Below are 12283 nucleotides of genomic sequence, written 5' to 3' on the forward strand. Positions count from 1 at the left end.
TATCTTTAATGTATTTCTAAATGCATTTTCACTTACATTCATATATTTATTAATTTCTGTGTCTGTGACTGTTACAACAACATTTATAACGTACTATCAATTGCTCTGAAAGTTCAGAGCCCTCAAGAGCCAGATATAAATGTTTATTAGCGTCAAAAATGGTGTTGCTATTAAAGGTTTTGCTATACCTAAACACATGCTGGAGAAGGAAGGGGTGAGCAGTGGTATTTAGTTGGTCTTAAGCCTATCGCTAGATGCTGCTAAATCCTACACATGCACCTTTAAAGCCTACTCCAATTGAAAAAAAACTATTTAACTTTCATAGAGTAGGGGAGACTGATCCAAACAAGAGTAGCAAAGGTCAAGTACGCCTACTGTGACTCTGAGTCTCAACTGGGTCATCCTTTCAAAAAGAGTTGTATGCTATATTTCCCCTAAGGCAACTCAATTGTGTCTTTTATTAGATCCTGCCTGCTTTATGTAATGCCCACATCTTAATTTCAAAACCGCACACAGTCAAAAGACCAATTAAAACAACAGACCAAACCATGGCTAAGGCATCAGATAATACTGGACTCAACCAGGGATAAAACACTGGTAATTACATCCCAAACTGGGGCTAATAATACATATGATATTGTAGGAGTCTCAAGTTTCAAACCCACGCTGAGCTAACCCTCATGCTAATGCTACAACACCATCTGAATCCTTAGGCTAGCAGGTTGAATAGTATTCCTACATATAAATTGAATGAAGACATTACAATCAGGCTATTCATTTCACGTTTCCGCTCTTTTGCACACACATTGCATGTATATGTTTATTGACAGTGGCACATATAATTTACTCTCTATCCTCCAGTTATTGTTTGTTGTCACTCACTGCCTGTACGATGTGCAGAGGAAGACCTCTCTGGTTTTTCTAGGTGAAGAAAGAATTCCCAGAGGACACTTGACATCTGTTGTGCTTTTCTTCCATGGAGACCTGCATCACCAGGCAGAGCTCAGGTACACCTGGTTTGTTGTTAGGTGAACCACAGAGCACAACCTGATGCAGAAGGTTATATAAATGATTGTCTGATATTTTACATTTCTTATGCAGGTCGGGACAAGATCAAGTGCAAAGGCCATGTTAACTTAGAAAAACGTATTAGTCTACGGCTAATCTTTGGAGAATGAATAAAACAGGTGGTGCAAGTATCAGAGGTAACCAGTGGCAGAGACTGCTCAGTTGGAAACGGGGTAAGAAAGTGACTGAAGATGGAGAAGATGGAGAAAATGGAGTCAAGGACGAAGCAAAACCAAACACCAATCTGGATCAAAAGTTGAAAGTCAAGTAAGTCATTCATGTATCTATACTCATGGCGTTAATTCAGACTTTATTACTGCTGAGGAGAGAAGACATTTTTTAAATCTAGCTAATATACTTAGTATTGAGCATTTAAATCCACAGTAACAGCATTTCCCCCAACTTTATATTCTTGCATCTTAAATGGTTGATTTCTTTTAAAAATCTGAGTTTAAACTACAAGCAGATATTGAGTACCTTACAAGGAAGTAGGGGTAGGCAATGTGGACAACATTGAATATTCTGATAATTATTATCCAATTATTTTAATGATGCTTTATTGTATGTACGCATACCGAGTCACTTGACGAAAAGGGAAAATCACCTAATATTAAAATAAAATGGAATGATATTTACTGTCATTACACTTCAGGGCTTTTTCTCAGTGCAGTTACATGAAGAGGTTAACTACAACAGCTGTAAGCCATTAATGCAGATGTTTTACTACAATACGTGTTACAATTTATAAAAATATATGTTTTTGACTATTTATTCATGTACATATGAGAACCATAACCCACAGCCTCTGGGAAAATCCTCCTCATCTCACACCCGCATCATCATTACTGATTGCCCTCATTTCCCTCTGTTTCCTCTTCATCATTGTTTCCTTCTGTCTTCTCTTCATCATTATTTCCCTCTGTCTTACTCTTCATCATTATTTCCCTCTCAGGTGGACAGAGTTGGTGTTTGATCCAGCAGAAAAGTTTTATTATGTCTGGTTACAGGTCATGATATTTCCCATCATCTATAACTGGGTGATCATCATTTTGAGGTACAAACATGATAAATATGAGTAATCAAGTATCCAAGACTATAACCTTTCCTCCTTGGACATCCATCATCTGTTTGGTTATGTTTTCTCAGGACGTGCTTCACTACAATCGCATTCAACTACCTGCCTGTCTGGATGACACTGGACTATGTGGCAGACCTAATGTATTTGGTTGACATGTTAATCACTGTCCACACAGGTACACATTTTTATTGTAGAGAAATTAATTAATTTCTACACATATGTCATATAAAAGCTGTTATATAAAGGAACACAATAAGTATTAATAGAGTAATAAAATAATTAGAACAATCAGACCGCAGATAAGAGGCATAATTGGAAAATAAGGTACAATAATTTATGTAATATACTCATCTATCTGGTTCAACAGACTACCAGACTTTAGGCAACAAAATTCTAAGTAGAGTCTTGTATTATTATAGGACTTCTTAATTTTTTTCAAAAACACTCAATTTGCTCAAATATATGTCTATACCCAGACAACATTAAACTTTGTAAGTGACAACCTACAGTAATTCGACCAGTATATGAATGTTTTCTGGCATTTGATAGACCTTGTTTTTCTTTTTCCAGGTTACTTGGATCAAGGCATCCTGATCAAGGACCTTGCTCACCTGAAGAAGCGTTACCTGCGCTCTAAACATTTCCTAAGGGACCTGGTTTCCTTACTTCCCACAGACTTCCTCTACTTTGTCTTTGGCCTCGAAACTCCAATGGTGAGGATCAACCGTCTTGTGCGTATACCACGACTTGATGAGGCTCTGGATCGCATGGAGACAAGAACCTCCTACCCCAACACCTTCCGTATTACCAAGCTGATGATCTACATCTTTGTGCTGATCCACTGGAACGCCTGTCTCTACTTTGCACTCTCCAGCTACATCGGCTTCGGAAGTGATCGTTGGGTCTACCCCAACATCACCAAGCCCGAGTTTGCCTCCATGCGCCGTCAGTACTTTTACTGCTTCTGGTTCTCTGCCCAGATTTTCACCACAGTGGGAGACACCCCACTGCCAAAAAGGGAAGAGGAATACTTGTTTATGATTGCAGACCTGCTCATTGCTGTGCTGGTGTTTGCTTCAATTGTTGGAAATGTTGGCAATGTCATCACAAGCCTAAGGGACCGTGATAATGTGTTCTTTCCTAACCATGAGTTGGTAAGTCAAAAAGCCTAACCTGACACTAAGCTAGAGGTTATTTTCATTTGTTGTATGGAAAATAAGGTTACTTTTTCTGCTTTCAGGTGAAGGCTTACCTGCGTAGCCATCACATTAGCAAGGAGCTTCGACAGCGAATCGACAACTGGTACCAACATCTTCACATCAACAAGAAGATAATGCGAGAGAAGGAAATCCTGGAGCAGCTGCCCTTACATCTGAGAACAGAGATCGCTGTTAGCGTTCACCTTCCCACGCTCTCCAAAGTCACCATCTTCCAGAGCTGTGAGAAAAGCCTGCTGGAGGAGCTGGTGCTTAAACTAACACCTCAGGTCAGGGGAAATACTAAACAGCTCAACGGCTTTGTCTAGTTTGTTATCTAATACATATCCTTTTACAAAATAATTGTTTAGGAATAAAGAAGTTTATCTCTTTTGGTTTTCCAGGTGTTCAGTCCAGGAGAGTATGTCTGCAGGAAAGGAGATGTGGGCCATGAAATGTACATCATCAGAGAGGGGAAACTAGCAGTTGTAGCAGATGACGGGGTCACAGAGTATGCTGTGCTTACTGACTCGAATTTCTTTGGGGAAATTAGTATTCTCAACATCAAAGGTTAGTCCAGTTCTACTACACGGACATTCCTCAATGCATATAGAGAGGGAAAATCGGCACATTTTTGACACAACACAAAGCATTTTCTTGTACTCGGACATATAGACTTTAATTGAGTCAACAGTGCAAAAGGATTACATTTAGTACAAAGGGAAGAGACATCTTTCTGTGGTGATTTGGATCTTGATAATGCTTTTAGCTCTATACACTCCAACACTCAGGAATTAAGCACCTGCTGTAAAGATTGGTCCAGACTATAAAAGCTGGTAGGCCGTAGTTGAAGAGAAATTAAAGGAAAGTCCCATCGTCCTAGTCACAGATAATGTGCATATAGATCCTGTAAATGAAGATTATGAATGGAAATTGCAGTCTGTCTGGAAAGCACTGAATTGTAAAATATGAATACTTAAATATGAATACTATTAACCTTCTCGTTGAGGGCAGCAATAGGAAGGTTCCCTAATGCCTCTGAAAGACGAGTGACTTTGTAATGATATATCTTTTTTAATATTGCTGAATTTTTTACAAAACGTTTGTTTCCTTTTAGGCAACAAGTCTGGCAATCGTCGCACTGCCAACATCCGAAGCATTGGCTACTCTGACCTGTTCAGCTTGTCAAAAGAAGACCTGACCGATGTGCTATCAGAGTTCCCCGCAGCTAAACGTCACCTGGAGGAGAAAGGCAGGCAGATCCTGACCAAGATGGGCATGTTGGAGGACACTGGGGAGGAAAAGGAAGGGGAGGAGGACAACGTTGAAACAAAGATAAACACGTTAGAAAGCAACTTGGAAATCCTGCAGACAAAACTAGCACGACTTATGATGGAATTAGAGTCGAGCAATCGTAAGATGCAGGCCAGGGTGGAGCAGCTTGAATTGGAAGTTGCAGCATTGGGGAATCAGCCGCTAGAAGATGAGGAAGAAAGAATAAAAAGAGAGTTAAGAGGGGAAGGGGTGGGAGAGGAGGTTAGATGGGAGCGAGAAGAGGCTGAGGGAGAAGAAGAGGAGGGTTTAGATGCAAAGGTTAAAAAAGAAGAACAGGGGGAAGATGGTAATGAGTTGACCAAAGACGGAGATGGAGAGAGCACTAAAAGTAGAGAGGGAGATGTGGAAAAGATGGTGGAGGTAGATAACTCTGGGCTGAAGGACCCAGATGACCAGGAAAAGAAAGAAAAAGATGATAGCGAGAAAAACAAAGACAAAGGAGATGACAGACCTGGGAAAGGAGATGGAGCTGAGATTGAACTTGAAGAGGAGAAAGAAGAGAAAAGTGGTGAGATAGATTCTGAAGAGGGGGGAGTAACGGCTGAGGAAGATTCAGAAAATAAGGACATGAAGCAGAAAGATGAAGGCCAGACAAAAAACGAATGAAAAAGCAAATTAACCAAACAACAGAATGTTATAAAAACAACCTTAGTGTGTATTATTGTCTGTATTTGTCTGTTTTATATTTAAAAAACTCAACACTTCATTGACACACATTGTGCAATACAAATGGTTACCACTAGATGGCAGCAATGTATCCCCCACAGTAGAGTTGAAGCTAAGTGACAGATAGTGTAGCCTTCACAAACATACACCTGAAAACTACTGCTAGGTTTTAAGAAGTCCTTTCAGGTATAGTGGCAGTTACAGGGACTTGTGTTGCTGTATGGGACTTTAAATACATTACTGTTGATGCTTATTTTGTCCAGGGAGTACAAATAATAATCAAACAATGTTTTGTTTGGGATCAAATTAAAGATGAAGGGGAAGCAGACACATTTCTTCCAATGTTTTATGTGGCAGTTAAGTCTTTCTGGGCGGTATATTTATTTATAATTTGGTTCTATATAAATCACCTGTATATGTAGACCTCTCTGTGTAAAACACAGTTAAAATAAATTAATTCATCAACCACAATGAATTCTTGCAAAAATGAAACATTATTTTGAACCTGCCTTCCGTTTAATTTTTGTACATTTCTCTCATCTTATATTATTCATAGTTTATATAATTTAAATGTTTTGTATTTGGCTCAGTGCAATCAGAAATGTTATTATTCTACTGTGTAAAGCACTTTATAACTTTCATTTGAAAAGTGCTGTTTAAATAAAGTTGATCATTATTATTATGTGGGGATTGTCCACAGTATTGAGTATGTAAGTCGCTTTGGATAAAAGCGTCTAACAAGTAACAATTAACATGTAATGTAATTTACGTTTGATTGAACATTTTACTGATAACACTGAAAAAGAAATGTATGCATTGGCCTACTGTCCTTTAATTATACTAACTGTATCCCTACTTGTATAATGGGGTATTGCTTCCAAATGAAAGGATCTATTCTAAGTTGTTCTTCCATTAAATCAAAACAAACAAACACAAATACAAGCTTTCTGTCAACTCCCTGTCAGATGAATAAAACCAATACAATGTGTCAGGTCGGCCCTTTAATGACGCAGAGTTACGCACTTCCCGGAAGTGCAGTGGGGACACAGGCCCCATCGATTCAACACAACTGCATACATAAGCATTTACTAATAATAAAGCTCGGTTTGTATATAATTTTCATGGAGTACCACCGCTAACACATATGGAGTGTCAAGAGGAAAAGCCGATCATCTATACTATGGAAAACAAGCCGATTGTGACATGTGAGTGTTTAGTAGAAGGAGACGTCTAATTTGTTCTGCTCTTGACAGTTAGCAAGCTAGCTATATTCAGTAGCTAGTTTTAGCTTAGCTAGCTGGCTCCCTTATATTAACTAGACTGTGTGTGCATGGTTTGATGTGTGGCTTCTTTTGTCATGGCTGTAATAGCTTCTTACTTGTATACTACACCGCTGTCTGTGCTAAATGTCCACACGGGAATCTTTGAGCTAGCTAGTAGCTACATTAATTGACAGGCCTAGCTAACGACATAACGTCACGGCTAGTTGCTGCAGTTTAGGGAAGGATATCAGCTTGTTCCCTAAAGGACAGCCACAGTTTCTTCCGTTGGCAGCTCAGATTGTAGTCGCCACATCGTGGTGGCCCGGTGGGGTCAGTTTGCCATTCATAAATCCCTTGGAATCTTATGTAAGCTCCTTGAAGGGGTTATTTTAGGAGTTCGCTCTGGTAGTGGGTGCCAGCTTCTTCTCACACCGCAGGCTGCTCCATTTTTAGGACAGGAGCAGACCGAGGCACTGGGGATTATGAATATGAAAGAGAAGCATCAACGTGACAGTGTCGTGAGGGGGTTTGTGAGACAAATAAAAATATAAGGCACAGGTTGCCCCATCGAGGTCCAGGGAACAGCTGAGCAGATAGCAGGTGTTCTGACTCAGGTGTCCTGACTCAGAAATCTCTGAAATAACAGGTGTTATATTTGCACTTTGGCTTTGATGATAATACAGTCAACATCTATAACAAGTGAACCCTACGTACCCTAATTTTTATAAAGAACAAACACGTTTTATACAACTCTTATTTCCAAAGACTCAATAACCATGGAGTGCAATGTTTTAGAATTACAGTCAATTTCTCTAATTTCTTCATTATCTAGGTTAAGCATGAAAACAACAGGACACGTTAACATTTATGATAACATTGCTATGTTTTGGAGGGAATCTATTCCCTTTCAATTTAAGGCCATACAGAAATAATAATACAAGAGTTCTGTTTTTCAAGCAGTGGCTTGTTTCTGAGAGTCCAGTGTATTTATTGAAAGTAATCTAATACTGATAATTACAGCATAGACACAGTTTAGGTCTGAGGCAGCAAAGGGCAAGTGAGAGAATAAGTAAGACATTTATTATGTTCTTATCAATCTTTGATGATTATCATGATTTAAATCACTTGCCTGTATATATTATATGAATGATTTATATAAATTATTCAAGATTATTAGTATACATTTATATTGTATGTTAACATATATTAAGATGTAAAAAAAAAGAAGGGGTCGGATTAAATAAGTGTCCTTTTCGGACGTGTAATTAGCTAAAGCTTTGTTGTTTATTGATATCAGATAATGATACTACAGATTATTCAATTATTAATTAAATATTTCGTTTTGTTATTGCATTCATTTGTATAGTACTGTATCATGTCTGTATCGCCTTTTGTTTCATTTGTATTTTCTTTGGTTTTACACGCTCGAAAAATAAACTAACTAACTAAACTAAATAAATAAACTAAACTAAATCAACTGCAGACTATATGCTACTGTACATGTACAATTGACTTAACATGAAAGTGTGTCACTCCGAAGGAGTGTGAACTCGCCATTCTTTTTTAGAATTTGTCAAAACATTGATTTCTGAATAAAACCATGAATCTGAGTAATAAGTCTCCAGCAAAAAGAGCAGTGTTTCACTTTCTCTACTACTTGACGCTGTGTGTGAATGACTCACACGGTCAAAGGGATTATACTGGTGTTTGCTTTGCATGGTTGTATTTGATAAGTTTGTGATAGCTGTTGTGAACATTCAAAGTTCAATTTGTTTGGACCATACCGGACGGTGCTGTATTACTGTGGAAAGATCACAAGTAACTCAACTAATCCATGCTGACATTACATTGTTACACTGAGGCTATGAACTATAAGAGTAACCAGTTTATGTTGTGTTATGTGTTGATTGTTCATGCAAATGTCTCTCTTTGCATACAATACATCATACGCCCACCACACAGCAACCCTGCACATCCAGTGATGTCATGTTTCTCTCCAGTTGATAAACAGTGAGCGGCAAGGGCAAGGCTAATTCATTAACAATGCAGGCAAATTGTCAGCACAAGGTTATGTGTTGGCCCCAATCCAGCACACTGGATTAAAATAGAACTGACTACGAGTTGTGCTGAAGTGCTGAAGTTTGTATTGCAGGATATTTGAAGGTGTTTACAATAACACTGGATGAATAGTGTAGAACTAGTAGTCCTGTTGCTTTCCCTTTGGGCTAACCTATTTATAAAAATGGCTTTGCACGTGGTTCATTGGACGTGGCCCAGTTCCAGTGTAGCCTGAACAATTACCTCAGCCCTCCAGTCTCTGTTTATCAGAACGCACACAGCTAGCGTGAATGGCAGTTTTGTTAATGAGCTTTTGAGAAATGGGGCATTGGTGGAGACATTAAAGTGAATTTATTGTTGAGCTAGGCTGAGTATTGTACCATTAGTGAGGGGTTGGTTCACCGGAGTGGTGATGATGGACTAACCCAGAAAGTGGATCCTCACAGTTTCGATGCCAAAATGTTAGAAAAGACTCTCAAACAGATATTCACCAGCTGAAGTACTGCAATGTAAAACTCTTCAAACTAAAGCTGATCATCAAGCACCTTATTGTCATATTCATATAATACTTTTTAAATGCAATGTGATGACAAAACTGTTGCATTACTTAGGAGATGTTCTCAATTTTGAGAAATATACAATGATATGATGAGCAGATTGGTACTTAATGCACTGGGGAGGTGTGAGCTGCAGCTATGGTGGAAAAAACCCAGAAATTATGTTTGTCAGTTCATTCAAATATTTTCAACATGAAGCTCCTTAAAGGTGACCTATCATGCAAAATGCACTTTTGTGCGTCTTGTATACATAAATATGTGTCCCCGGTGTTCCAGGGAACTCACCAAGAGTCAGAAAACACAACCCTCTCTATTTTCCTCCATACCCAAATCTCTTAAAAAGGGGCTGCAACGGATCTGATACAGAGTGATCCAGATTTGAACACTTCTGTGACGTCACAGAAGTGGCGCTACGGCTATTGGGCCAACTCCACCAATCAGGAGGGGACAGCCAGGGACATTGCCGTTCGAAAGCGTTGGAGGCGCTGTAGTACATATGCCAGGCCTGTAGATGGTGCTGTTCTCACGCTTTCGAACGGCAATGTCCCTGGCTGTCCCCTCCTGATTGGTGGAGTTNCGTGCTTTTTACAGTACCACAGCTTCCAGAGATGACATTTTTTTATGGATTTTTTGTCAAAGCACTTTAGATATTCATTGCTATCGGGATGTTAAGAGCATTCCATGGAATATAACAACAAGTGCATCTCGAGCCGGTTTCTCAAACTTACCTACCCCACCTTTAAGTCAAGTCATGACACAACCTCAGATTATCTTTCTGTGCAGATGCCTGCCTGTTGTTTTTCTTTGTACCTGGACCATGAAGTATTCACAGAAGCTCCAGCCAGGCTGAGTGCGTTTCTCTCTGAGCGTCCGCATGTCGTCTTCAAAGCGTCCCAGGTTCTTTGTGAAGGACATGAGGAGGAGGGTTCGCAGCTTGAGCAGCAAGGAGTTCCAGGATTCCTGAGACCGGGACGAGTCCTTCAGAGGATCCGACAGCACCACACATCTGTGGCAAGGGGAATAACCTATATTTACTCAGGGAAGGTTGAGTCAACGGGGCTTATTATATTAGGCAGGTAGTAATTATGTTGCCTGCTGTGAGAACATATGAGAAGGGCAGGCAATTTCACCTCCATCAGCTTGTTAATAGGGGGGAGTGTCCTGACCTGTCGTTCTGCTTGTTGCAGAAATCGCTGCGGATCTTGTCCACGATGGATGACCGAGGCAGGATGTTAGTCTTGTTCTTCTTCTTAGTGTCGTTTGTCTCCACAACGATGATGACCCAGTCTGCTGAGCCATGAGTCCGCAAGCTGTTCTGCCAGCGCATCATGTCCTCCTTCACCGTGCTCTTATACGCCTCTGTGTCCTGTAATGAAGTAGAACAATTAAAAAAACATAATTTCTCCTCTCTTTAATTGTCTTGTGTGAAGCCAGAAAAACATGAGAATTGGAAATAACAAGATAATATGGCATGTGAAACTCTGCTTTTTTTAGAATGTAAACCATCATGTGATCCAAAAGACATTTGACCCAGGGCTAGTAGAAGTGCAGAGCTGAGGTTAACCCTTGGTTAACAATGTGTGTGTGTGAAAAGGGGCTGAGCTATCCAAGGGTCAACTCTTATCCCAGAGCTATGGATTTGCAGTGAGAAAATCCTTTAAGACATGGTCATGGCGTCATAGATTGTGACAGAAAGACTGTTCAGGGGAACCAGAAAAGCAGAAGTGCATGCCTGTGCCTTTTAATGGGTTTTGTTATGTTTATGTTATGCAGGTAAGATTTCTCTCTTTTCTGAACCAACAAAGTTCTCCTTTTTCTTTGCGTTTAAAATATTAGAACCTGCAAAACAATGGTTGTTTATCAAGGACTCACTTTCTTATGCAGTCTCAACAAGGTAGTCTTTGTAGGTCTGGTCTATTAAATTGTAAAGCTGTGTCCATACTGCATATAACCAGGGCAGCCATTATTACAGGTCTGGTGTATTGCATTGTAATACTGTGCCCATACACACATACACACACATACACACACGCCCTCAAAACAGCCACACCAAAGGCATAGTCTTGAGTCACGCGCTGATGACAGCACTTCCTTAAACTAACCAGCTGCTCAGTCAGCAGCAGCAGGTTCCTGCTTCCCTTCTCTCTATCCCCGGTCGGCTTTCCCTAAGCAGCAGTCTTGCAAGAACATCAAGTTCAGCACAGGCTGGTGAGTGCAAAAAGTTGTACATAATGTCGAGATACATTTGAAAACATATTCTTCTTTTCTTCTGTCCTCAAGTAGCAGATATTTTTCACTCCACAAAACGTAGCTCTTACAAAATGCTTGACAACTTACATACATTTAAAAGGATTTTTTTTTTTTTGACAATTGGGAAGAGAAGCAGACATTGCTTATCCTCCTGAACATGTGGAATAAACAAACTTTTCCAAGGTTCTGTGTGATTTGACTTTGGAAAACAAAGTCAACACAACATGCAAACTTATTATGATTACTCAATGTGTACATAAATGAATGATGGTTAATATAAAAGTTGTGTCTTTCTATGTATCATAAAAGGAACCTCTACGATAACGACCATAAAACAGTCATTTAATCCACGCTCTCACAGCAGCATATCTTTTTTTATTAGACTTATTTGACAGGAAGCTTTTATGACCAGAAAAACAGAGAAAACTGTCACGATAACATCATCTGTGTTGTGTGTTCAGCTATACTGAAAAACCAAAGTGTTCACAGAGAGTCATTTAATTAAAGCAAACGAGTCTTTGCACCTGATCTGCCAGCGGGATAGAATTTAATTCAACAGTCCTTTATTGTCCCATTAGGACCGGACATGTTTCTAAGGAAGAGCAGCCAAATGATAAGACAAGCTTCCTTTGTTATCTTAGCACAGTTTGATAATGCACAATGCAATTATAAATGTGTGTGTGTGTGTGTGTGTGTGTGTGTGTGTGTGTGTGTGTGTGTGTGTGTGTGTGTGTGTGTGTGTGTGTGTGTGTGTGTGTGTGTGTGTTTCAGGCTACTCACACAGCAGTCGGTCCAGTAGATGTGGAGGAAGGG

The 12283-nt window shown here is 39.6% G+C and overlaps 2 protein-coding genes across 2 annotated transcripts in view; both read left to right on the forward strand.

The window, feature by feature from the left end:
- The first annotated feature begins 1299 nt into the window (after positions 1-1299).
- On the forward strand, positions 1300-5283 carry cnga4 (cyclic nucleotide gated channel subunit alpha 4). Its single transcript, XM_010774491.1, has 7 exons — positions 1300-1335; positions 2021-2122; positions 2215-2321; positions 2717-3300; positions 3387-3632; positions 3747-3912; positions 4460-5283. Exons 2-7 carry the CDS (start codon positions 2079-2081, stop codon positions 5281-5283), a joined length of 1971 nt encoding a protein of 656 aa, XP_010772793.1. The 5' UTR covers positions 1300-1335; positions 2021-2078.
- Positions 5284-6381: 1098 nt separating this feature from the next.
- trappc10 (trafficking protein particle complex subunit 10) overlaps positions 6382-12283 on the forward strand; it is a 15614-nt gene continuing 9712 nt past the window's right edge. Inside the window, exons 1-2 of the mRNA XM_010774492.1 lie at positions 6382-6571; positions 7563-7601. Coding sequence (XP_010772794.1) covers positions 6488-6571; positions 7563-7601 — 123 coding nt within the window. The 5' untranslated portion in view covers positions 6382-6487. The remainder of the gene's footprint in view (positions 6572-7562; positions 7602-12283) is intronic.

The sequence above is a fragment of the Notothenia coriiceps genome, unplaced genomic scaffold (assembly GCF_000735185.1).
Source record: "Notothenia coriiceps isolate Sejong01 unplaced genomic scaffold, NC01 NC01_scaffold00014021, whole genome shotgun sequence".
In the NCBI taxonomy this organism is placed as follows: Eukaryota; Metazoa; Chordata; class Actinopteri; order Perciformes; family Nototheniidae; genus Notothenia; species Notothenia coriiceps.